The sequence below is a fragment of the Plectropomus leopardus genome, chromosome 12 (assembly GCF_026936395.1).
Source record: "Plectropomus leopardus strain MGB_pleo_1.0 chromosome 12, ASM2693639v1, whole genome shotgun sequence".
In the NCBI taxonomy this organism is placed as follows: domain Eukaryota; kingdom Metazoa; phylum Chordata; class Actinopteri; order Perciformes; family Serranidae; genus Plectropomus; species Plectropomus leopardus.
In genome coordinates this window covers 11,182,315-11,209,660 of record NC_142187.1, presented here as the reverse complement: position 1 = coordinate 11,209,660, position 27,346 = coordinate 11,182,315, and the positions used below count along the sequence as shown (strand labels likewise).

Genomic DNA, 27,346 nt, shown 5'->3' with positions numbered 1-27,346 from the left:
TGTAAAGTATGCAAAATTGGGATTTGAACCCACAAGGCCTTGTGTCACTGGCATTTTGAATGTGGCACCTAAACCAGTATTGTTATTGTTACTCATGGACACATATCAAGAAATGTGACTATGGGATGGATGCTTGATCAGACTGGGATGTGGGGAATTATTAGGTCAGGTCGACACCTTGAGCTCGTCACGGCCTCCAGCCATTCCTAAACAGTTTTTTGGTGTGGCATGGCACTCTATCCTACTGGGGGGGACCTCTGCCATTGGGGAGTGTTAGGGCCATGAGTGGATGTACTTGATCTGTAATGATGTTTGGTTGGTTGTTGTTTGTCAAGTGGCGTCCAAATAAATGCTTAGACCCAAGGTTTCCCACTAAACATTGCATCGTAACTAGTAATCTGTGTTATTCACTTCAACTGTCAGTGGTTTTAATGTTGTGGCTTGTTGGTGTAAATTGGACTTACACAGACACTGTTTAGTCTATTGTACTTTCACTGCTCCTGTCAGTTTAATAGACTACTCATCTAGGGAAACTGGGAAACTCATCAACAGTCAGACAGAGATCAGATGTCACTACTGCTAGACTGAGATTAATAACTGTACATCATAACCTATTACAGCTCTAAAACCTTGCCACGCACGCGTGCACACGCACACACTCACACACAATGAATATATAGAATAAAGACTCAAGCAGTGCTTTATCTGCAAGGCTCCAGTGTACTCTTAAATTAAAGCCATGTGGAGATAAATGAAGGTAAAAATCTCACTGTAGCTAGCAGACAGGCTCCTGAGTCAGCGCTTTTATCTAAATAAAAGGGGAGACTGCAGATTCTGCAAAGTCATCTGTTTTTTCCTCTATATTCCTGCCTGAGTTTTGGCAAACACACTCTCAAACACTGTCACACACATTTATGTAAGTAAATACACTCTCTAAAATATGTATTTAGAGAAAAAAAGATAACAAAAAAAAAAAACATCCCGCCAAGCTTCACAAACACCAGTGACGTGATTGTGTGTATGCGTGTATAAGAGTGTGTGTTTGTCTCAAACCTCCCGGAGGTGCAAGCCGGTCTTGCAACAGATGGAAAGCAACCAGTGTGAATAAAAACACTGTTACTCATCGTCTCCTGTTGTCCTCTTTCTGTCTGTCTTTTCTCAACAGAATGAGGTCACAGGATACTTCCATGTGTCTTATCCAAGACACAAAAGAGCAGAGGCTGAGTTGTGTTATTTTTAAGTGTCAGTTTAAAATCTAGCTATGGTTTTGTTTGTATGTGAACAGGTTTTGAGGTATCACTCTTAGATTTCTAGCTCAACACTCATAAAATGGAGTTTTAAAAAATCAAGTGCTGCGAGGTTGTCAGTGTTGTCTTTATCCATGTACAGACCTCACCATAAACTTTTTCTATCAAAAGTGCTTTCTACCAAATAAGTAGTCCCCTATGAAGACCATTGATACTGTTTCCTGTTGATTAATCAGAAGTAATAGACTAATGAACTAATAGAACATGGTGAAATTATATCATTTTAAGTTAGCTAGAGATACCATATAATACAATTTACTATCAGATACACTCAGCTGCCTGTTTGTTGGCCACCTAGCTACAACTGGTGTTAAGACCATTTTGATTTAGATTTAAATGATTCAATTTTATGTTTGTTTAGGAGGCTGCTTTGTGTTGCTGTTAGGTTTCGTTATACTGAGGTTTTAATAATATTTTGTGTACCCTTATGGATACGGTGTAATAGGACAAGTATGTTCACTGAAACGTGTTGTTGTTCAGTCATCTTGCAGCAGGTTTCTAAATCCATTTTCATAACTCTACCTACACAAAGAAACAACTGAATTTTAGTTCAGACTGCAGTTCCTTATGTTCATTTCGTTACTGTGGCAACAAGCTTCAGCAACTGTTATTTATGTCAACATTCAAGTCTTAATAGTTGGTTGTTTTGGGATTTTTTTGAAGGTGTTGCTTCTGTCAAAGGTGGTATAGTTCTCTTTTAGGAGAGCTCGGTATTACACAATCAGATAATTTGGGCATTTTGGAATTTTTTATGGTTTCCTACAAAATGGTTTGTATGCAGTTGTCATGATTTTTTTTTCCCACTGCCTGCTTTCTAATAATAAACCACCCACTTTTTATTGAAAAAATGATGCCATCATTGGCTTTCATGAATCACGTAGACCTCAGGGCATATGAGTTGCATTTACATGTGTCTGACAGGTTAATGTAAAATCTATGGCCAAGTCAAAATATTAAAATTGATGCTTGTAAATATGAATGGTTTTCTCTCCCATTGTTTTTCATTTCATCCTTAAATCCCTTAGAGTCTCTAAACCTCCACCACATTCAGTGTTCTGTAGATCATCTATATGCAGAGAAATGAAAACAAAACATATAGCGCAGTGCTTCTTTGTTTTTGATAATGCCAGTTTCATTTTCAGTGTCATATAAATGTATTTTCCCGATCTTTGCACCCTCTTTCAGTTTCCTTTCATCCCTCTCCTCCCTACCATACAGGACTGATGTCACGATGGTTACAGTATTATGATATTTATCTATAAATAACACACAGAGCCTCAGTGAAGTCTCCTGGGAGCTGGATTCATTTAGAGAGTGTCTTCAAACAGCGTGGCAGCACTTTAGAAGAGCAGCTCGGTTCAGTCAGGGAGGATCTGCTGCTGAGAAAGAAGTGAAAGGATATTTTCTATTCAACAGAAAACTTTTTCCTTTTTATATAAAATGAAAGAAACATCTAAAGAGAGAAAGCAATTAAATTATTCTTTTGATGTCTTTGAGGAAAGGTGAAAGGTGTTTAAAATTAATGTTCTACAGAAGTTAGTTTACATTCAGCATAAGAAAGTTGTTGTGGTTTTCAAACCAATAGCCTCTCGCAACTTTATAAGTACAAAAACTGATATTAAAATGAAAGACGTTCTTTTTGACGTTCAATTCCTAAAGAACCTTGAAGAGCTTTGCTAAAATGTTTCTCCCTTGGGACGCTGCATTTTATAAGAGGCTCATTTAGTTTAATGAAGTGGTTTTTATCTTTGAAAATTAGTGGAAATTTGAAAGCATGGTTCCCACAACCATCTGCATTTTTACAAAGATAAAGCAGGATCTGCTGATGACGGTTACAAATAGATGATCTATGATCTCAAAGTCAAATGACATTTATTGCTTTTAAAGATTTAGTACTTCTTTTATTCTTCACATTTTTCTTCCTTGTCTATCCCCACTACCTACATTACCCACAATGCAACTCAACCGCTGACAGTTTGGGTGGAGATCTGGGTGTGCTATGGTAGCAGTGGCTGAGCCTCAATCTGAGATGAGAACTTGAGATAAGATTTTGGTCTTTATGTTCAATGCAGAATGACTTAAATGTCATCACTTGAGGCTATTAATCAGTCTTTTGCAGCAGAACTCGCCAAAACCTTTAAGCACACTGTGGTGTGTCACATTAGTGGAGTTTCCGTTTAAGGTTACATGTCTGGATTAGAGTATAACAATAACTATGTAGATACTGGACCTCAAGATGGTGCCCATTCTGTCCAATGGAATTGCTTATCTGGTGTCGCAAAAAGTTGAGAAGAGAATTTTTTTTTTTGGCGGTTCTAAAATAATAGTAATAATAATAATAATCTGGCCCAATGAGAGCTGCCCCCATGACCCTTACAAGGACCAGCGACACTCTCCCCAATATTTTTATGAGATATTGTGGATGTTTTATAACTCGACACAAAAACATAGTTGCTGGAAGGAAATGTTGTGGTTGGATTTCATGACAAAATCAGGGAGCTTAGTTTGGGTATTCAGGGACCATGTGTGCAAATGAAGTAAGTGCATCCTGTTGAAAAGCCCTTTTTAGTTGAAAGTGAATGAGCTGAAATAAAACGAATATTCTCACATAAAAGATTTACCTCTCCTGACATTAAAAGATAAAAGCAGGGTTTAGTATCAACTGCCTTCTTTGTTATTTGGCAGCACATCCAGGAGAATTGTTTATTTGCCATCACAAGCAAATAAACCCACCTTGAGTTGTACGCAAATTGTGCTTCATCTCTCCTTCTCTCTCCCTCTCTCTCAGATGTTCTCCCAGTCGATGTGAGCATGGCGGCCGCTGCAGTCAGTCCTGGACCATCTTCCACTGTAACTGCTCTGAGAGCGGGTACAGCGGAGCGACCTGCCACAGCTGTAAGTCACCTGTCAGTCAAACATCAGCACATGGCCACTGAACCAAATGAAGAAAGGCACAGATAGACAGGGAGAGGTGAGACGGGACCTATTAAATGAAAATTAGGACTGAGGCAGTGTGTCAAACAATAATTAAGATTTTTTATTTCCTCCTGCATAATTTAGACGCTGAGGCAGAGCAAACAGAGAAAGAAATGAAATTATATGAAGCATCTTGTGGTGCAGACCCATTAAAGCATATTAACACATTAAGCCAAGATAATAAAATTCAAGTTTGTTTGTATGGCACATTTTAAATAGCAATTCAGATTGCGTCATACATAATGCAATAAAACATTAAACAGGACTCACAGACGCATGCACCGACCAAACTAAACTACAGTTTTCCCGCCATTTGTTTGATTGAATAGGGGACATGAAGATTTTTTATTCATTTATTTATTTTTTTATTAATAATTTATAGAGCTGTAATACTTGCGGTCCATGGGTCAAATCTGGCCCCCAAAAGAATCCCCCCTCCCAGCTATTTTCTCCATCCATCCATCCATTTTCTTCCGCTTATCCGGGTCGGTCGCTGGGGCAGCAGCTCAAGCAGAAACCCAGACTTCCTCTCCCTGACCACTTCATCCAGCTCTTCCGGGGGACCTCGAGCGTTCCCAGGCCAGCTGAGACGAGTCTCTCCAGCGTGTCCTGGAGTCTTCCAGGGCCTCCTACCAGTGGGGACGTGCCCTGAACACCTCACCAGGGAGGCGTCCCTGAGGCATCTCACTAGATGCCCGAGCCATCTCATCTGGCTCTTCTCAACGCGGAGGAGCAGCGGCTCTACTCGAGGCTCTCCCGGATGACCGAGCCTCACCCTATCTCAAAGGGAGGCCCAGCCACCCACGGAGGAAACTCATTTCGGCCGCTTGTGCCCTTGATCTAGTTCTTTGGGTCACTACCCAAAGCTCGTGACCATAGGTGAGGGTAGCGAAGATCGATTGGTAAATCGAGAGCTTTGCCTTTCGGCTCAGCTCCCTCTTCACCAAGAACAGACGGTGCAGAGTCCGCATTACTGCAGACGCCGCACCGATCCGCCTGTCGATCTCCGTTCCATCCTTCCCTCACTCGTGAACAAGACCCCGAGTACTTAAACTCCTCCACTTGGGGCAGGACTTCATCCCGATCCGGAGGGGCACGCCACCCTTTTCCGCTGAGAACCATGGTCTCGGATTGGAGGTGCTGATTTTCGTTCCAGCCGCTTCACACTCGGCTGCTAACCGATCCAGTGAGAGCTGAAGGTGGCGCGCCCGATGAAGCCAACAGGACCACATCATCTGCAAAGAGCAGAGACCTAATCCTGAGGTCACCAAACCGGACCCCTCAACACCCTGGCTGCGCCTAGAAATTCTGTCCATAAAAGTTATGAACAGAATCGGTGACAAAGGCAGCCCTGGCGGAGTCCAACCCTCACGGAAGCGAGTTCGACTTACTGCCGGCAATGCGGACCAAGCTTCGCACCGGTCATACAGGGAACGGACAGCCCGTATCAGGGAGTCCGAAACCCCATATTCCCGGAGAACCCCCCACAGGACTCCCGAGGGACACGGTGAATGCCTTCTCCAAGTCCACAGCACATGTGGACTGGTTGGGCAAACTCCCAAGCACCCTCAAGGATCCTGCCAAGGGTCCAGAGCTGGTCCACAGTTCCACGATCGGGCGAAAACCGCATTGCTCTCTCCTGAATCCGGGGTTCACTATCCGGCGGACCTCCTCTCTAGTACCCGAATAGACCTTACCAGGGAGGCTGAGGAGTGATCCCCTGTAGTTGGAACACACCCTCCGGTCCCCTTCTTGAAAAGAGGGACCACCACCCCAGTCTGCCAGTCAAGGGCACTGCCCCGATGTCCACTAATGTTGCAGAGTCGTGTCAGCCACGACAGCCCCACAACATCCAGGGCCTTGAGGAACTCTGGGCGGACCTCATTCCACCCCGGGGCCCTGCCACCACGAGGAGCTTTTTGACCACCCTCGGTAACCTCAGCCCCAGAGATAGAGGAGCCCACCCCGGGTCCCCAGGCCCTGCTTCCCCAACGGAAGGCGTGTTGGTGGGATTGAGGAGGTCTTAGTATTCCTTCCACCGATCCATTAACGCCCCGAGTCGAGGTCAGCAGTGCCCCGTCGCCACCATACACAGTGTTGACGGAGCACTGCTTCCCCCTCCTGAGACGCCGGATGGTGGTCCAGAACCTCTTCGAAGCCGTCCGGAAGTCGTTTTCATGGCTTCGCCCGAACTCCTCCCATGCCGGGTTTCGCCGGGCGACCGCCGCCGCCGCACTCCGCTTGGCCTGTCGGTACCTGTTCTGCTGCCTCCGAGTCCCACAGGCCAAGAAGGCCCGATGGGACTCCTTCTTCAGCACCCCTTACCGCCGGTGTCCACCAGCGAGTTGGTGTTGCCGCCCGACAGGCACCAACCACCCACGGCCACAGCACCGGTCGGCCGCCTCAGCAATGGAGGCACGGAACACGCCCACTCGGACTCAATGTCCCCAGCCTCCCGGGACATGGTCGAAGCTCTTCGAGGTGGAGTTGAAGCTCCTTCTGACGGAGACTCTGCCAGACGTTCCCAGCAGACCCTCACTATGCGTTTGGGTCTGCCAGGTCTGACCGGCGTCCTCCCCCACCACCATCGGAGCCAACTCACCAGATGGTGATCGGTTGACAGCTCCGCCCCTCTCTTCACCAGTGTGTCCAAGATATACGGCCGCGTTAAGTCCAACGATCACGACTACAAAGTCGATCATTGAACTCACGGCCTAGGATATCCTGATGCCAAGTGCGCATATGGACACCCTTATGTTGAACATGGTGTTAGATTATGGACAATCTGTGGCGAGCACAGAAGTCCAATAACAAAACACCACTCAGGTTCAGATCGGGGGCCATTCTCCCGATCACGCCTCAGGTCTCACTGCGGCCCAACGTGGCGTTGAAGTCCCCCAGCAGAACGAGGGAGTCCCCAGAAGGAGCACTCTCCAGCACCCTCTAAGGACTCAAAAGGGTGGATACTCTGAACTGCCGTTTGGACCATAGGCACAAACAACAGTCAGGATCCGTCCCCCAACCCAAGGCGGAGGAGGCTACCCTCTCATTCACCGGGCGTAAACTCAGCGTGCAGGCACCGGGGGGCAATACAGTGTGCCACCCCTGCCCGGCGCCTCTCACCAGTGGCAACTCCAGAGTGGAAGAGAGTCCATCCCTCTCAAGAAGACTGGTTCGAGCCCAAGCCATGCGTCGAGGTGAGGCCGACTATATCTAGTCGAACTTCTCAACCTTGCACCACCAGCTCAAACTCCTTCCCCACCAGAGAGGTGACATTCCACGTCCCCAGAGCTAGCTTCTGCAGCCGAGGATCGGACCGCCAAGGTCCCGCCCGGCTGCCGCCCAGCTCACATTGCACCTGACCCCTCGGCCCCTCCTATGGGTGGTGAGCCCACGGGAAGGAGGTCCCATGTCACCTCTTGGGCTGTGCCGGCCGGGCCCCATGGGTAAGGCCCGGCCACCAGGCGCTCGCCATCGAGCCCCACCCCCAGGCCTGGCTCCAGGGGGGGGCCCCGGTGACCCGCGTCCGGGCGAGGGGAACTCTGGACCATCGGTTGATGTCATCATAGGGGTCTTGTGAGCTACGCTTTGTCTGGTCCCTCCCCTAGGACCTGTTTGCCATGGGTGACCCTACCAGGGGCATGAAGCCCCCGACAACTGAGCTCCTAGGATCACTGGGACACGCAAACCCCTCCACCACGATAAGGTGGTAGCTCAGGGAGGGGGCTATTTTCTAATAAACAATATAAATAAAGTGATTCAAGTGATTGTTTTTGTACTTTTAGTATACGTAAAGTGCTAGAGTGCATAAAACAGCATCAAAATAGAGCTTGTTTATCAAAAAACTGCCAGTGGAGGATCCCTCACAACTCCTAAAATCCTACACACTTCCCAGAATCCTAGAAATGTCCCTAAATCCAAGAAGTGTCCCAAAGTCTTATTACTGTCCTAAAATACTAAAAGTGTCCTAAAATCCTAGAAATGTACTCTAATCTTAGAAATGTCCTATAAATGTCCTAAAATCCAAGAAATGTCAGAAAATCTTAGAAACATCCTTGAATTTTAAATGTCCTGAAATCCCAGAAACATCCTGAAATCAGAGAAATGCTCTAAAATCCTAGAAATATCCTAAAATTCTAGAAATGTGTATTCTGCTGCAACCAGTATGTGCTGCAGTATCCCTGATATAGAGTATGGCATTACGTGCATCTACAGTTTTTAACAGCAATAGAGTGTGTATCTGGATGATTTGTTTACATTGCAGCCCATACACATTTCTTAAAAGATAATTACACATATTTCCAACTTGGATCTTACTTTTGTAGCGATGGCAATTATTTCTGTCCTCATTTAAAAAAATTTAAAAATCAGAAGTAAATCACTGTGATTGTTATAAAGAAATTCATCATAGCAAAAAACACAAGCAGTCCGATGATCAGACAGGTTTTACTGTAAACAACCAACAGACAAACTTATAGAGATAACAAATTAGAACTGACTTAAAAGTTTATATTGTTCAGAGTTTAGGGGCAGCCATTGCAAAGGCTTGGTCACAGATGGTTTTGTGCACAGAATTGACCTCACATCCATCACATTTTATTGACCAATTTCAGGGTTCAAATTTGACCTACTGTTCTTACCGGACTTGTGCATGTCCAGTATTCTTGTGCAACTGATACCAATAACTGATATTTGCCTTCTCCTAAAGGCTGATAACCGATACAATAACTGATAATTTCACATTTTTGCATTTTGAAAAGAAGTGTATAATCTGGAGTATATGCACAGATTAGGGCAAGAAACTCTAAGATGTATTGAGAAAATATGTACGGTATAATATTCTATAGTCCTGACCTTTCAATATCTGACATCACTGACAACATTAGGCTGTGAAAAAGAGAGAGATTTTCTGATAAATTGTCTACCCTCTATGCCTCTGCTCCCATATTAGTTTGGTAAGTGCAATGTAAGCATAATAAATTATTGCCAAAACTACAAAAATTAAACCCAGACTTTAATAAACTAGAGTCAGCCTTCAAAGAGACCAGTGCCTGTGAGCTATATTTGATATATGTAACTCCTTTCTTTCCAGTAGTTACAATATAATAATATCTGTTTTCATGTGAGAGATATGATGAAGGTTAATTGGGCTGTATCCATGACTAAACCGCCAAATACTGACAAAATAAATGAAACCGCAGCAGTGAGGTGAGCTTTGGTGAGGTCTACCAGCTCTGTGCTAACTTGCTCGAGTCAAATCCTTGAAACCAAAAGAGGAGAGTTTCCCACACGGTTCACCTCTGCTCTCATTTTTATTGCTGATGTTTCTGTGAAACCTTTTTCTAACCACACTGAGGGAATGAGATGAATAAAAGGCCTTTGGCTGCAGAGGAGAAGAGAGATAAACAGGTGAGCAGAGTGTGGGAACCTTCAGATATGGATTTGACTTGAAGGGCTTGATTCTTTGATTGCAGAGGATGTACCGGTGTGTGTGTGAGGCAAAGAGAGGAGGGAGGAAGACTTATGGAGTCAGAGAGGAAGAGGCAGGGCTGATAAAGGTCTGAAATTTTATTTATGGAGTCTCTGTACTCCCATCAGTCATTACCGTCCTCTCCAGTTGGATTAATCTGTACTTTATGGGACGTTGCTGCAGAAATAAAACTTGAGATGATTCTCTTCACTCCAGTTATGAGACAGTGATTCAGTGGTGGCAGCCCCCATAATCCTCCACAGTGTGTAACCTTCATCCCCTCATGGCTCCTGTGTGTGTCTGCCAGCTGATGTGTTGATGTTGATGTGATTCATGTTGAGCTGATCTCATTATTTTGCTCCCAGCTGTGTACGAACAGTCGTGTGAGGCGTACAAACACAACGGCAACACGTCGGGGCATTTTTACATTGACGTGGATGGCAGCGGACCAATCAAACCGCAGCTGGTCTACTGCAACATGACAGGTGACACACAAACACACACACACACATTCTCCCGCTCTTCCTCTCATCATCACTCAACATTTTTTATGATCAGTATTTACATAATTGTAAATGATGATCCTCATTCATCATTTTTTTAAACATATGAATATAAATAATATAGTCACTGCTTTGCATAATTTGTGTGCAAGTATAAATCTTGATATTTATCTCCTACCAGTGGAGAACACGTGGATGGTGATCCAGCACAACAACACAGAGCTGACCAGCGTTCGACCATCTCCAGGTGGAAACAAACTCTCATTTCAATTTGACTATTCAACTGAAGAGGAGCAACTATTGGCCGCCATCATCCAATCAGAGTACTGCGAACAGGAACTGTCCTACCACTGCAGGAAGTCCCGCCTCCTCAACACTCCAGGTAAGGGCCTGTTTAGGGCTGTTCAAAAAGGGTGCTTTTTGACCGTTTGGGGACTTGGGGTGTGTGTGACTGGAGCTGTGTTGTTGGGGGTTACAGCAGATGGTGCAATAAATAAAGGAACAGTTTCCGCTGGGGTGCTCTCATGCTAATATTAAGCATCCCGAGGTGCACTCTCAGCCTGACAAAACTTTTAGGTTCATTCAATTTAATGGTGGCCAATATACAGTAGAGCATTTGGATACAGAACGTGTTTGTTTATGGTCTTTTATGACAGACTTTTTTTGTTGTATGGTAGCTATTTAGCCTTTAGGCAACTGCAGACCAGGTTTCACTGTACTAGTGTTGTACCCCAATAGTGTGACATTATTTGAAACCATGACGTCTACTCTTTTGACCCTCCTTGGGTAGTTTCAGGAAAGGTTTGCTGGATGTTTCAGGCCCCCAGGAAGTGAGCCAGGCAGTTTTGTATTGGCCGAACTGGAATTCCATCTCCCAACATCTGTAAATAAGTGGATACATTATTAATATTTGTTTTGCTTATAAGGTTTTGATCCAATTGGTTTGAAAACATTTGGAAAGTCTTGAAGAGCTGCAGGATTAAGTTATTTCATCCCCATTGAAGTTAACAGAGCGCTGAAGTGGAGGTCTTTGGTGCTCTTTCTCTTTGGCCAAAAGAGCTCTATTTGCACGGTATTACCGGGATTACCTGAATTACCTGGATGAATCAGGTCTTTTCATACCACAGAAAAAAAGCTCTTTTGGTTTCATGCGCCACAAAGCAACTTTCAAAAGAATGAATGGGGTGACACCTCCAACACTGTATCCAGGTCTTTTACATACATCACCGACATATTTCTTAATGTGTTTTCTTTATAATCAGAGGCCCAGCTATTAACTTTAAAAATTTAAAGCTTTCTTATCTGCTTTGTCAATCTGAAGTGCTTGATATTACTCTCATGTACCAAGCTACAGTCAGGAGCTGAGCTTGGCATGAAGATTATTAAGAGAAGAGAAATGGCTGGGATGGCTCTGTTGTAAGGTTACAGAATCAACCAGCACCTCTGAAACACACTAATGAACAGACTGGCCTGGCAAATAACCCTTCCATAAATTTCCAATTGATGTTGTTACCCTGATGAAACACATGACAATATGACTTGTGAGCTTAAAAGGTGCTGACAGGCTGATTTTATTACATCTGGACAGAGCCAGGCTTACTGCTTCTGCCTGTTTCCAGTCTGTATGCTAAGTGAAGCTAACCAGCTGCTATCAATAGCTTTATATTGAATGGACAGAGGGGCACATTGTGCTACTGTTTTTCATATATGTTTTGACACATTTTGTGATTGACTATAGAGAATTTTTAATTTCTTACAATTTAACATTTCAACAACTTAAATCATGAACTCTACTGGAGCCAAAATTCAATTTAATTTTCTTCGGTGTTTGTGATTATATTTAGAAGGTAGATCTAATTTTTCTTTCACAGATTGTGTCTATGATAATGATAATAATAAACGTTATTTGTATAACACCTTTCATACAGGAAATGCAGCCCAAATCTGAATACTTTTAATCTTTTATGGGGAAGAACACTAGCATTTTATTTGACCCTTTCTCCTGCAATACCTCTCAAGTGCACATTTAAATCAGAACAGACTGTGAACAAGAACTTGCTCTCAATTGACTCTTTGGGTTAAATAAAAGTTAATGTAAGCTTGGTTAAGGTGGTTCACTTCAGCTGGGACTCTTTCTCAACCAGGAAGAATAAAATCATTATGATCTTTGCTGTAGTGTGGTGTCAGGGATTTTCTTCTCTTTCACCAATGATGCGTACAAACAGGATTGTTCAGGATTTATTTAATTCCTCCTCCTTTTGTAATGAGTATTGAGTATGCTCTGTGTTTTCTTTGTGTAGTCATGTGTTATCCTGTGCTTGTATTGACCCAGAGAGAGAAACCTTGATCACCGAGTACCATGGAATTTTTCTTGGTAACAATTAATGCAACAGCTTACACCTCCATGCAAGGCAAGAACAAGAAAACAGCATTCAGTGTACAGAAACACTGCTAATCACATCAGGAATATGGGTACATGTGATAACATCCAGTATTTAACCATGCCAGCAATACAGTGCAGCTCTAAAGGTTTGTCTGTCAGTTGGACCTTAACTTTGGTTAAGACTTAAAAAGCTCATGGATGGCTCAACTAATGGATAGATTGCCATGAAAGTTTGTGCAGGCATTTATGGTGCCAAGAGGATTAATCCTAACAACTTGGGTGATCACCGAACATTTCCTACTGTGCTACCATTATGTTAACATTTGTCGTCTTGTGTGAAATGTCTCAACTCTATCAAACGGATTACCATGACATTGGGTTCATGAATTCATGCACAGACGTAGATTTTCCCAAATAAAAACATGACAGTTGTCAATACGACTCCTGTCCCTATTGAATAACTGAGTTTAAATTCTGTTTAAGGAAGTTAACTTGGCTTTACTAAACCGAAATTAATTCTTAATGGTGCAATAGAGCTCTGCTTAACTTTAAATCTGGATTTACCTATTCTAAATCTAGATTTACTCAACTCTGATTCGATCAATTAGAGCTAATTTTAGATTAGACTAATCCTTGTTGGTTCAATTTAGCATTTTGTGTTTGATGCTCAAAACTTCATGGAGGACCTCCAGACATCCCTATTTCATAGTATATTTGTATATTTGAGTAGAAAATAGTGCTGTAATGAACATGTAATATTTACTATTTAAGTAATTTACCAAGCATGCCAATATTAATTGCAAGGACAGATCTTTAACGTTTCTCTACAGTGGAACTACAAGACTACATGAGAAAGAATTTCGAGTTGTTAAGCAACTTTAAGGGGGGTGGGCAATAAAATGATGGATGAAAATAGTAAAAGTGGTCGAAAAGGAAGAATAGGTGAAGAGATAGAAGTTCCATTATAAACCCCCTGCTGCTCTCTGGGAAATATAAAGAAGAGCTGGCTCAGCAGAGACCTTTCCAATCACCTTCTTTCACTCCTCTCCACCTACGCACTCTCACAATGCGAAATACATTTTTCACCATATACTATCATTTCCCTCTATCCAAAAACAATATATTCAGCGTTTGGGGTAGCAGCTGGCAAACACACCCCAGCTTCAAACACTGGATTCATCTCGGGAGGCTGAGAGATGGGGAGTCTTTCTGTACAGCGCTCAGCTATTTTCTCACAACCCTGTTCATCTCAGGACACAATATGGCTTTCAGTATTTCCATAGAGAGTGTATAACTTTTGTGTCCTGCAAGCATCTTTTGGTTGATTATGGACGGGGGCAAGCAGCTGCGGTTCTGTGCATCTTTGTGAGTTATCTCAGATAGGGCTGCACAATTAATCGAAATATTGTCAAAATTGCAATATGGCTAAGCGCAATTTCCAAAACGCAGAAGCTGCAATTTTTTGATAAAGGTGAAATGTGTCACAACATACCATTATAAATGAAGCATTTTGGTGCTACAGAGATTTCCCAGCCTACAAATCATATTCCACACATAAGGGAACATGCTTGGTTTGTACAGACCCTAGCAAAAATTTCATCTTCACTTTAGGGACAGCAGTAGCTCAGTCCATAGGGACTTGGCTTGGGAACCAGAGGGTTGCTGGTTCAGGTCCCTTCACCAAGTATGGAGTGTAGACTGGTAGCCTGAGAGGTGTCAGTTTGCCTCCTGGGTTCTGCTGATGTGCCCTTGAGCAAAACACCTCACATGTCCATGGACAGCCCCCTCCCTCTGAAACCTCTCCATCGAATGCAAGCCCCTCAGGAACCAACAGAAATAATTCTTCCTCATTCTTGGATGCATATTGCAACTGCAGAATCCACACAAAAAAAGATCAAATTGTGATTTTTTTAAATGATTTTCTTTACAAATATTGTGCAACCCGATAGACTTCTTGATAGAGTTTTGGCCAGCAAAATAAGCTGCATGTCTCATATAGATTTTTAGTGCTTTAATTTTCCTTTTAATGAACCTCATATGATTTCATATTAATCTGGCTAGTGCGCACTAATTAGGTTGTGTTCATTATCATAATGGTACAGAAATACTCAATAAAAAGACACAGAAGAAATGAAGAATTCGTGAAGCTGCTGAAGTTTCACTTTGAGGCGGAAATGTTTTTTAAAGGTTTAGGTTTTTTAAAAAGTGATCCACTTCAGTACAATTCAAGGTACTTTCGCTTTATTTGAGTTTTTCTATGCTATCGTACTTTATACTTCTACTGCACTTCCTTTTAAAAGGGAAGCATTACACATTTTTCCTGCCCTACATTTATTTCATAACTTAAGTTACTTTACAAATTTATATTATTAATATGAAATATAAATCATCCAATAAATTATAATATATTATAGATTAAATCCACCAGCAATATAAAAAGTAATTAAAATTAGCTCAGCTTTTAAACAATGCAACGTTGTTTGATATATTCAGGGAATTTAAGGATGTCTTCGCTTGTGTGTGTGTGTGTGTGTGTGTGTGTGTGTGTGTGTGTGTGTGTGTGTGTGTGTGTGTGTGTGTGTGTGTGTGTGTGTGTGTGTGCGTGTGCGTGCGCGTGCGCGTGTGTGTATTTCAGAGGGTTCTCCGTTCAGCTGGTGGCTTGGTGGACCCGGTACCGGTCATGTCCAGACTTATTGGGGCGGAGCTCAGCCAGGCAGCCAGCAGTGTGTCTGCGGCCTGCAGGGCGACTGTGTGGACCCACAACACTACTGCAACTGTGACGCCGACCGCATGGAGTGGTACTGAAATTAATATACCTATAGAGACATGGTTATTATTACTATATAAGCAAAGATTTGTTGCTGGGTTTTTTTGTGTCTTTATTTGGGTGGACAGGGAGTGATTGATTATTTACACTCAGTGAAAAAACTCCTTTAACCCCTGTTTTGTTTTGTTTTTTAACAATAACTCTAACTTTGTTGTAGAATGATGATTTTACTCTGGTCATTGTATGAGACAAAATCTGCATCCTTGCATGTTTTATTGCACTTGCTTTCTAGTTTGACTTATTTTTTTAGTATTAGTTGCAGTCAAACAATGAATCCGCAAAGCAAAGATCTGACTCTGACATTGGAGGAGCATATCAGCTGTTAAACATTATTGGCTGTGACCAGGGGGCTGTACCACAAAGCCAGTTCAACAGAGCCAGGCTCTCTTTGACTGAGCTGGCTTGACAAACCCTAAAGCCTCTGTCAGGGATAACATGTACCACCAAGGTGGTTATCATCTGCCTCTGTTAACTCTGGCTTTGTGCTTTGGGCTCTGAGCTTATCCACAAAAAAACAAGTCAAATGACGCTTTCAGCGATCGATTGCATTTCGCCTAGACTATTTTAAAGTATGACAGTAAAAAGTTACACAGATGCTTCAGTTAACGCAAGAGAGAAACAATAGCCGAAAATTACTAACTGTGAATACACAAGATAAATAAACTTTTTATTTCCTCACTTCATTACTTCTAACATTAGAGCTGCTCATTCTGCAGTGGATTTAAACAATACTATCAAAAACTATATTTAGGTCTGACTCTGTCCTGTAATAAAGGATACAAATAACTTGCTTTAGTTTTTGAAAAAATCAAATGGAAATTAATATTACTGATTAAATATTAACTGTGATAAATACCAATATACTTAATCTATCAGCTGTAATATTGCAGCAGTGTAAAACAGACTTAAATAAAGTGAAATTATAACATTTTCTCTCAGCTGGCACTGTGTATGGCTCATATGCTGACACTGATTATAGACTGACACTATTCAAAAAAGGCACGATTAAGCAGATTTCAAGCCGAAAGTCAGGTGATAACCTGCTCCCAATCAGGTTAAGTTTGCCACATAAGTTGCCATGGAGATCTAGCCAGGTTGAAAGAGAGCTACTTTCGTAGGACAAAAACCCTTGCTTTAGACTCAGCATGTCACATATCACACATAGCCACCAATCTCGTTTCGTATAACAGCCCTCAGATGAGGTCAGAAGAAAATAAAGAAACAGAACCAGCCTGTTTGATTTGACGTATTTGCACTTTTAAATAAAAGGTAGAAGGTAAATTTATTGGTAATTTTTTTAAAACAAAGTAAACGAAATAACTTTTGTCCTTGATCCTGCCACACCTTTGGAGTTTAAGGCTGAGTTGATTAAAATCAGCAGCTACTATGAAAATTCCTTGGGCATGTTGGTGTTAGTGGCATCATTCAATTTCTGCCATGCATTTTCTTAATTTGCATCAGAGTCTTGTGTCCAAATCGTTCCCACAGGGTCAGTCCATCCAGTGCAACAGCTTGATCCAGGATGTTAGGGGTTAACCATGTCTCTGTGCTCAGAGCAGTCTCTGATCTCCCATTGCCAAGTGAGCCTTAATCAAATTTCATCCACTTTGTTCTCCTGCAAGCGGACATTAGCCAGAAGGCTTGGTAGAGGAGAAGCTTTCAGTCCAAGTGAGGTCAGCCTTGCCCTGATGCCGGCTCTCCTCCCCTCTCTTTGTCCGGTGCTTTCAGTTTTGTTTCTCCCCTCAGGTCTGACTTGCCGCTTGGCACGTGTCACCGGTGGTGATCCTTCCGCGGTCTGCTACATGCAGTCCAAAACCCACACAACTTTTCCGATGTTGATAAGTGCCTCTATCATAGAAAAGTTGTGTTTTAGCAGAAGGGGTCATGGCGTCAGAAAAAAGGCTGGTTGTTCTGACACTATTTTTATTAAAAGTAGGTAAAACATGCAACAAATATTTACAACAGAATTTTTCCACAAGAATTAAAACCATTACATCAAATAAATAAAAATGACGTATTAAAAAATGAGAACAGTGTGATCATTCATTGGCAATCTTGATACTTAATGGTGATCTTGGTGATCTTAAGACTTAAATCAACAATTTATAAAATCTGTGATTTCTGTTGTTGTATTTTGGAATTAATATTATCTGGTCACCCATAACCTTTGAGGAAAGACGAGATCAACTGGGAAAGATGTGCAAAAGTTCTTTGGCCATCTGTCATATTTTGACCAATCCTGCTATCTTTATCACCCATCCGTTCCTTCCTTCTACCATCTCTTTCCAAACTCTTCAAGGCTGACAGTGGTTTTACAGACCATTCATCAGATCCTCAGATTGCTTACGTTTCTTGCAGTCTGGATACATTCAGAGATTGACATGCAGATTATCAGAGGCACATACAACTGAACATGGGTGTAAATGGACAGAGCTGCACACTCAGCTGTCTGTCTGGAGAGCTCTTTCGAAAAATAGCTGTCACCGAAATTGGCATCAATGGAGTGTTGAGCGTCAGGATGGCAATGATACAATCTGGCTCACCATTAAAATATCTTCCTTGAAAATTGTCTAAAATGCTTCACAGCTTGTGTCAGCTCATTAAAGTACTCTTGTACTTTAAAAGAACAATTTGCTGCCATGTTTCTGTAAAGAAATATGTGTATTTATAATCACCACCATGTCAACATTCTAATATAATAAAAGGTTCTAGGGTATTTACACTAACACTTTATTTTGTTGTCCTCCTTCTTCAACTTCCTCCTCTCCTTTTACCTTTTATTCCTTTTAATGTGTCTTTGTCCCCCCCCCTTCTTTTGTTACCCTCTCCTTTGAATTTTTCTATTCGTTGTCCTTCTTCTTCTTCATTTCCTCCCCCTTTCTCCTCTTCCTCCCCTTCTTTATTGCTTCCCCTCTGTCTCATTTCTCTTTTCCTTTTTCTTTATATTCTCTATCCTCTGCTTTACATCTTTTCCTCTTGTTTGGCACTCCTCTTTCCTTTACTGCTTCATCTCCTCCCCATCCTTATCTTTTTCTTCTCTTTCATTTTCTATCTTCTTTCTCCTCCACCTCCTTATTGTCTTCTTATTCTTCATCTCTTCCTTTCCTTCTCCTCCTCCCCTTTATTGACCTTGTCTTCCATTCTCCCATCATCCTTCTGCTCCTATTCTTCTATTTTGTCTCTCTTCTTATTCCTCTCCATCTCTTCCCTTTCTTCTCCTCCTCCATATTCAACTTCTTTTCATTCTTTCTCCTTGTATCCTTCTTCTTCTCCTTCCCTCTCCTCTTCTCCAAATCCTATGTTTTCTTCTCCATTTTCTTTCGATCCCTTCATCACTTTCTTTTCCTCCTTTTCCTTTGTGTTCTTTATCTCTACCCTCCCTCCATTCTTGCTCCTTCAGGACTGAAGACTCGGGCCTGCTCACCCATGTGGAGAGCCTCCCTGTGCGCTCCCTGGTGCTGGGTGACATCCAGAGACCGGGGTCAGAGGCCGCCTACAGGGTAGGACCGCTCCGTTGTCATGGAGACAGTAAGTCCATCTCTTGATTGCCTAGTTACACATGATGGAGAGATGACAGAAATCTTCCTTTTCTGGAAAATAGTGATTCCTGTTTTGTCCAATCGATAAAATGACTAAAAAACTTAAATCCACAGTCAGCCAAACCAGTGAGTGTTTTCTAAACAAGCAGCAAATAACAATTTGTTATTTCTGAGAGACTTCTTCCTCTAAAGCCTACTGATGATATGGAAATGCAGGATTTAGTGTTTGATGTGATAAGTGAATTCTTCTGGGTTACAGTACCTCAATGTCTAAAAGCTAATTATCATAAGCAGAACTGTTGCTAGTGCATATTTCCTTTTAAGTTTTCACACTAAAATTCGCTTCTCATTAAATGCAATACAAGGTAAAACAAAGCACACTGTTTTTTCTCCAATTATTCGTGATTAAAGCTGTTCTATTATCTACCCGCGTAGATAGAGAAATAAATATTTGGCATGACTAATCAAGCACAACCACATAACAGAAATCATACCCTTGTGTAAGCTCATTAGCTGAATGTGTTGCCTCATTTGTCTGCTGCGTGATTCCCATTTAAAGATCTTGACAATGAGTTTTTATTTTATTTCTCAGAGAACTTCTGGAATGCTGCGTTTTTCGACAAGGAGACGTCGTACCTCCACTTCCCCACCTTCCACGGAGAGCTGAGTGCAGATATCTCCTTCCTGTTTAAAACCACGGCCTCCTCCGGCGTGTTCCTGGAAAACCTGGGCATCAAAGACTTCATCCGGATCGAACTGAGCTGTGAGTAGGAGCTGGAGGGTGAAGATTTAATCCGGATTAGAGTGATGTGTCAGTGAAACCTGAAGTCAAAGTCTTAATCTGGATCTGTGTAAAACCCAGAGGTTACAGACTTAATCTATATCAAACTGTCCTGGAGGAAAAATATTGTTTATTTTTGGCAGAACTCAGCTGTCTCGACCTTACTGTCCTGAATTAAACTGTGAATGTCACACAAATTTTAACAGCTCAGGAAAAATGGGAAGCCTTTTCACATTTTTTTTGTGTTCCTGGCTGCAGGTATTTGTTCTCATTCAACCTAGAGAGCATTAGTCAGGCACTGATGCTGGATGATTAAACTTGGCTCCCAGTGGGTTTTAGTTCATACCAAAGGTGTTGAATGGGGTTGAGATCAAAAATATGTGCTGGTCAGTCAAGTTTTTCCACAAAAAAGTAGGGAAAAATATTACAGCTTTTTGCACCAGGGCACTTTGATGCATTGCCATGAAGTTGGAAACACACTGTTGTCTAAAATATCCTTGTATACTGTAGCATTATGACCCAGAAAACTTGTTTTTTCAGTAGATCCAAAGTATCTCTCTTAAACATTATATATTCATGATAAAAGCTGCAATCTCAAGGATCTCGGTTTTGTTCTTTCTTGGCGGCACCTTTTGGCAATAAGTATTATTTGCAGTGTGTTTGTTGGCAGGATGAGGGTATGACTCCAGGCTAGTCGTTCTTTATATATCATTTTTTTCAATGGATTACTATAATCTTAGTGTTTTGGTCTATTCTGTACACACGACACACTTTCGAACGTCTGTGCGTCCTGCAAATGGGATCCTGCTCAGTTGCTCTTCCTGAGGTTTCTGTTTCTCATTTTTCCCCCTGTCGAAGGGTCTGTTGGGGGAGTTTTTCATTATCCTCGGTGAGGGTCCAAGAACAGAGGGATGTCAAATGCAGTAAAATCCTCTGAGACAAATTGTGATTTTTGATGATGGACTTTATAGACAAAATTGAAATTGAATTGAAATTATTATTGTTACAGCCCTTTGAAGCATGCTTTTCCATTGGGCTATAAAGAACTTTGACTTGGCCTGACAAATCTGTAAAGCACTTTAGGTATGAAATGTGCTATATAAATATCTAAATATATAAATAACCTAACAGACATTTATTCAAATGAACATTTTTGAGATTATAACTTTAAGGGTCTAATGTGTAGGATTTAGTGGCATCTAGCGGTAAGTTTGTATATTGCAACCAACTTCCCCCATATGACAAACCTGCAGGACAACTACTGTGGCTGCTGTAGAAACTACGTGGCGGATTCCTTGACAGAGGTCCCGCTCTGCATGTAGATATGAACGGCTCATTCGCACAGTGTTGCAAACTTAATGACTTTCTCACTAGATTTGGTGAGTATTTATATCCTCTTAGCAACAAATTTAGCAGCTTATTCAGATTATCAGGGAAAAAGAGAGAAATATGTTGTAATTCATTCCCATGCATGATGCGTAGAGTTACTGCAGTTCAAGGCTCCTCCTCCTCCTCCTCCTCCTCCTCCTTCTTCAGTGCAATAAAATGGAGAGGGGAGAGGAGAAGCTGCTCGCCATTTCAGTTCTGTTGTCTTGAATTTCTATTACATTGAGTCTCTCATTTTGATTCAAATGCTGCTTTAATCTGCTTAAATTGCAGTGACATCACCCTTTCCTCAACAGAGCCACAGCCACTAGCCCCATATATGGTGGCCCAACAGGGACATTTTTACTGGCTCAGTCCAAATTGAAAAAAACTCCAAGTGGCATAATCAATAAGTCTTTTATCCTTAACCTGAATATTGCAAGAAATGTAAAGTGGGCACATTTTTGATACATGCCACAAATGAAATTCCTGCACTGACAGGATTAGTTAAGGTTCTGTTTATTCTGCTTTCATTCAGGGATGATTTAGTTTCTGAGAATAAGAGCACAAAAATCAACTTTTCTTTGCTTCAATATAGGTTTCTGCATAGCTTTCTTGCTGTTGCCCACAGTACATATCATTTAGAACATGACAGCAATAACCAAGAGGGTATTTTCGACTTTATGGGTAGCACAACATTGTGGCTAGGCAGGTGTTATACCTTTACAGCCCTCATCAGTGTGCTGTCATTTAAAATATGGCAGAAATACCCACCAGGGTGTTCTTTACTATGCTCATGGTTATGCAGCTAGGTATGAGATACACGTTTATAGTTTGTTTTTGTATTGCTCTGCATTTTGCATTTTCTAAGAATGGGATTTGAAGTGACAGATGCAGGATCTAATACAGGGACACTGCTACACCAACAGCTTCTCTCCTCGGGGAAATCATTGTCAGTGTGGTTGTTCCAGCTCTGAATACTGCTGCTCTGTTGTCGGCTTCCTCAGAGAACAATTTCTAAAAGAAGTTACCGAATGATGCCGCGATATTGTTTCATCTTGTTCTTGTTCTCTCAGGATAATACATCTTCTCCTTCCAAAACATGAAGAATGAGGCGTGAGACGTCTGTTGTCTCCTAAATGGACTCTTTTTGCTAGAGCGAACACGACAGGAATTTTGTGATTTGAGCAGACCTCTTGAAAGGGGAACAATAGAGAGCCAAAGTGAAACTGCTCTGTTTTTGCAGTACAAAGCCTCATTTAAAATCTCACAGATGTTAGTAATATCTGTAATAAGTAAAGTCCAGCCTTGGAAGAGAGAATTTCTAACCTGTGTTTTGTGGCTCACCTTTTATATCTGGATAAGAATGGCAGATTTTTAAATACAAACTTATATTGTTGTTTTTTAGCTTCCTTTTATAGACACCATCTCCCATAAGCCTTTGATGGTCATGAGCAAAAATCACAGCTTGACAAAAGAAGTAAGTCCATGGTCAGAGAGGACTGAATGCTGCAGAAGTTTGCAGGCTTGCATGCTTTGCATGCTTTATTAACCCTTTGAAACCTGGAGCAACATCACCGTCCTTGTGTTGCATCAGACGCCTTTATTTAAACCTTTGAACTCTGAGCACACTGATGTGATTTCTTTCAAAAACGTGGGAAAAGTAATGAACACTTTGTTCATAAATGTTTCACAAATGGAAAGAAATTAGTAGATTTAGAAAAATATTTTTAAAAAGCAAGGGGAAAATGTCTGGGGGGGGGGATACAAGAGCTAGGGGAAATCTATATTTATAATTATAACAATACTTTTAACTTTTAACAATATTTTTATTAAAATATTAAAGATTATGTTACAAAATAATTATAACTTTTAATCATATTTTCCTTTCCTTTTTTTGTTTTACAAATTTTGTAGTTTTCTTTTTACTAATTCCTTGGTAATTTGGGGGTTAGTTCTTCTTTTGTTGCCCATTAACTTCCTCCCATGTTTTTGAAAGAAATCAAGCCACCCAAAGGGAAATTCTTTTTTTTTTTTTTTACTCTGTTGCATAAACATGTACCACAAACTTGCACTATATAAAGATATGACAGGGCAAGGGGGTGCTGCCCCAAAATGCCTGGCTCAAGAGCATCTCTGCAGTGCTCCGGAGGCACTGACACCTCTTCAGCTTCCAGTCCACATTCCAGACTTGGTCAATAGCGGACTTGAACCAGCAACCTTCTAGTTTCCGAGCCAAGTCCCTATGGACTGAGCTTCTGCTGTACCAAAAATCTTGACAAGTTAAAAAGCTAAAATAGCAAGAAAGTTGGAGACAACTGAAATAAGAGGAGAACATTGATGAATTTTAAAAATATGAAACCAAATTATGTTGACACAATGTCAGTTTATTGGGAGCTGCAGTTTTTGCTGTGCTCACAAAGTAATTGCTGTTAAACTGTGTTAAATTAAAAAAGGGGAATCGAGGTTTTAATTAAATAAAGCAGCTGCTTTAATGATTTGTCGTACAATATGTAAAGTAAACCTGAAGAATATGCTCCATTTTAACATGGAGATGTTTTGTTAAAAAAATTCTGTGTGAGATATTGCACTGAGTCACAGAAGCTTATGGAAGAGGAAATAAGCAGGACTCTAGCAATATTAGTTTGACTGTATTTTGTATCAGTGTGGTAAAGTATCTTGGTCTGTTTAATTCACTGAATCAGCCTCCAGAAGACATTTGCAACAAGTTATTTATTTTATAAAGAGTTTCACATTGAAATAGACAGTTTGTTTTTTTTTAAATTGGCACCAAGGAGGTCAGATTGGCTGTTAATATGACCATGATGTCCAATCCTTTCACTATATATTTATATTTGACGAAAGGTAGCCTGATGATTTACTCATTCAGTCTTGACTCACAGTGATTCTGTTCTGTTCACTTTTCTTTTTTCCCCCCTTTGCAGCTTCTTTCCATAAATCACACCTTTACCTCTGACTCACTCACTTCCTGTCTCATCTGTCTCCTTTTCTTTCCTGTCCTGTCAGCCTCCACCCAGGTGGTTTTCTCCTTTGATGTTGGTAATGGGCCACTGGAGGTCAGCGTGGAGTCGAGCGTCCCGCTGAACGACAACCGGTGGCATCGAGTCCGAGCTGAGCGAAACGTCAAGGAGGCGTCGCTTCGATTGGATAAACTTCCTGTTGCCACACAGGAGGCTCCTGCTGACGGACACTTCCACCTGCAGCTCAACAGCCAGCTATTCATAGGTGAGGTTGACAAACATGTGAATGGTTCCTTCATTAGAAGCAGAACTTGAGGCCTTGAAGTCTTTCTGTTGTCATTTTAGCATATGTCACTTCCTCAATATGTCTCCCTCATACACAGGCGCTTCTGTAGTGTTCATGTACAAATATTACATGGTAGATAAGGTAGACAGAAAACACAGTATTTAAACAGTGTCTTGATTTATATTTGCAGTTTCAAGAAACTGTTTTTGTGTCTGGTTGTTTTGGTGTACAGTGTTGCATAGCGCATGCCAGTTCTTCAGTTTACTAAGTGTTTTTCTGTCCATATTGGTTAAGTGTCCAGTTGTGATGAATGCTCCTCTTTCATACTGCAGTTTGCCATTATTTGACATATGTCTTCATTATTTCTGTATGTGTGATTGATGCACCAACAATTTAAGCAGCAGTGCTCCATTTTGTGCATAACAATGAAGTCATGTTAAGCTGAATAACAATTAGCAGTACTTTAAGCAAGCTTTGATAGAGCTCTGTCACAGTTTTTTGTTATGAGGAATGTAGTTGTGCACACATTGTGATTTTAGATAGAAAGATGTAGACAATAATCATGTTGAGTTCATTAACGTGCAGTTGCTGCTGTTTTGTTTTACAGAGGAGAAAGATCCAACTCATCTGCTTTCACACATGCTGAGCTGTTATTGATTAAATGCCATGAAGTGGTGCTAAATGTGGAACATGCCATCTTTAGGAACACATTCATCAACAGGGATTGTAGCACTGTATCTCCACAGCAAAACCTACCAGGGAAGTAGCGTTTAGAAATCTGTGGCAGGTAGTACAGACTTACGCCCAATCTCATTTCATGTTTTTAACCCTACCCCTTGTTCTCCTGTCCCACCTTGCCCCATGTAACAAAGTTACCAGGTGTAGCCTAATGATTGAAAACTTCCCCTATGAAATGGGACAACCCTTCAATACCGTGATTCATCATCAGTATGCTGGTATTTATGTAAACAAACACAATAAGTGTTTGCGGACATTGTGAATATGCAGTCTTTTGCAGTGGTGATTTCTCTTATGTGGGCCACATCAAGCTTTTTTTGGTTGTCAGGACGCTCACGTTGTGTTCACAACCTAAGTTTCATGCTATCAGTTAATCAAACAAATCTTTTTTTTAAAAAAACAAACAACCTTTCTTCATTACCAAGCAGCTAGCGGTTCTCTTCAGGCTAACATTTGTAGCCTGTGCTCCTACCCTGCCAGTCTGGACTAATATTTAGAGTGGTATCAAGTGCAGCAACTTCACTGCTTGATTTAAGTTAAATGTTAGATGTCCTCTGCAATGAAACGGTGACTGCATCATGGAAATATGTCCAAATGCATGACTGTCATGCATTTTGTCGGAGTAAAAATGTAACATTGGCTAGCTAGTTAGCTGCAGAGCCATGGGTATACTAGCTATTTTTTTGTATACTTGTTATAAAGACAAGGGCCGTAGTACATTGAAATTATATTAAATTGAGATAATATAATGGTTATTGTTACTTCTTATTCTTTATTAACAAAGAAAACACATTTGTGGGCTTCTTCATCTTTTTTGCTTGTGCAGCAATCTTGTAGATCATGTCTCATAACACTCAGTTTGTAGCGCCATGCAGCCCTCACACTTGGCACTACCCCTCCATGCCAACACAAATAGGGACACCATAACCTTAGACATGAATGTTCAAAACAAAGAAGTAAGGGCAATGGGTGTATTGGGATTGGGCCTTACTGTATGTGTAACCTCAGAAAAACGCTAAAAATATTCCTTTTTCTTTCTTCTTTCACATGGGCTAATCTGTTATCGGCTAAATCCTGTTGTTGATCAGCAGTATTGGATGTGCTGAGTCTAAACATCTATTCAATAGAGCTTCATCCAATGTGGACTTGGATCCAAAGACAGAGCGGTTACCAAGTCTAATCTCCTCCTACAGAGTCGTCTTCTAAAAGCAAACAAATAATCTGTTTCAAAGTCTTAAACTGCTATTAGTGAAATGCTGACCAGCACTGCTGAATATGAAAGTGCTAAGATGAGGTTTTCTGACCACTGAACAACAATTAATAGATACATAAAAGAAATAAACCATGCATCAGGGAGCAATAATAAATAGTGTACTGATGTGATTTCCTGCAGTGTCTTTAAATAATCTGCAAATGAAGCTGAACCTGTAATTGATTCATCAGACAGTCATACTATTAACCATCAGCGCACAGAGAACCTTTAATATAAACTTCATCAATACTGCAGCTGAGTTTACCTTCATCGGCTCAACACCACAATCTGAATTCTCCATGTGACCTCTCAGTAGAGCTACAGGGGGAAAATAATGAAAATTCATCATTTATTATCAGGTTTTATCATTCTGCAAATATTATGTTTGTCACTTCACATCAGTAAACACACACACACACTGTGGAGGGAAAACAACAAACGGTTATGAGATTGGATGAAGGCAGCAGCAGGGAAATCGAGGTGAATATTGATTGGCTGAATAATCTGCTCTGAACTTGCCACCATCAGCCTAAACCCATATATGTTTACCTCTGAATTATCAGTAAAGTACACTGAAATAGGCCTTGCAGATTTATGTGTTTGGGATGGAAATGTGCTGGTATGTATACCCAGATTGGTTTGGTAATGGATGTTTGTAGTCCAGTGCTCTGACTTGTTTTGAGAAGACCAGAGACTTGGGCAGCATTGAGGTCGCACTCTTTGATTTGGATTCCTGTATCTGTTAGTTTGTGTGTGAGTCCTTCACAGTTTTCTTTTATAGCATCCTTGAGCAACACACTAAACCCTGAATGTTTGAAATCTGATAATAATGCACAGTTAAGCTGTGTGAGTTGCCATGAACAAAGAAGTTCTTGAGAAGCAACAACCCTGGTATTACTTGAATAGACGGATTTGTAATTTGATTGCAAATTAGGCCT

General features: G+C 41.3%; 1 protein-coding gene across 2 annotated transcripts in view; it reads left to right on the top strand.

Moving 5' to 3' along the window:
* LOC121951319 (contactin-associated protein-like 4) overlaps window positions 1–27,346 on the top strand; it is a 200,311-nt gene that overhangs the window by 141,852 nt on the left and 31,113 nt on the right. For both annotated transcript variants that reach the window (XM_088085078.1, XM_042497596.2), the window contains exons 15-21: window positions 4,096–4,202; window positions 10,119–10,238; window positions 10,438–10,638; window positions 15,275–15,437; window positions 18,867–18,994; window positions 19,598–19,768; window positions 24,179–24,397. In XM_088085078.1, coding sequence (XP_087941204.1) covers window positions 4,096–4,202; window positions 10,119–10,238; window positions 10,438–10,638; window positions 15,275–15,437; window positions 18,867–18,994; window positions 19,598–19,768; window positions 24,179–24,397 — 1,109 coding nt within the window. The remainder of the gene's footprint in view (window positions 1–4,095; window positions 4,203–10,118; window positions 10,239–10,437; window positions 10,639–15,274; window positions 15,438–18,866; window positions 18,995–19,597; window positions 19,769–24,178; window positions 24,398–27,346) is intronic.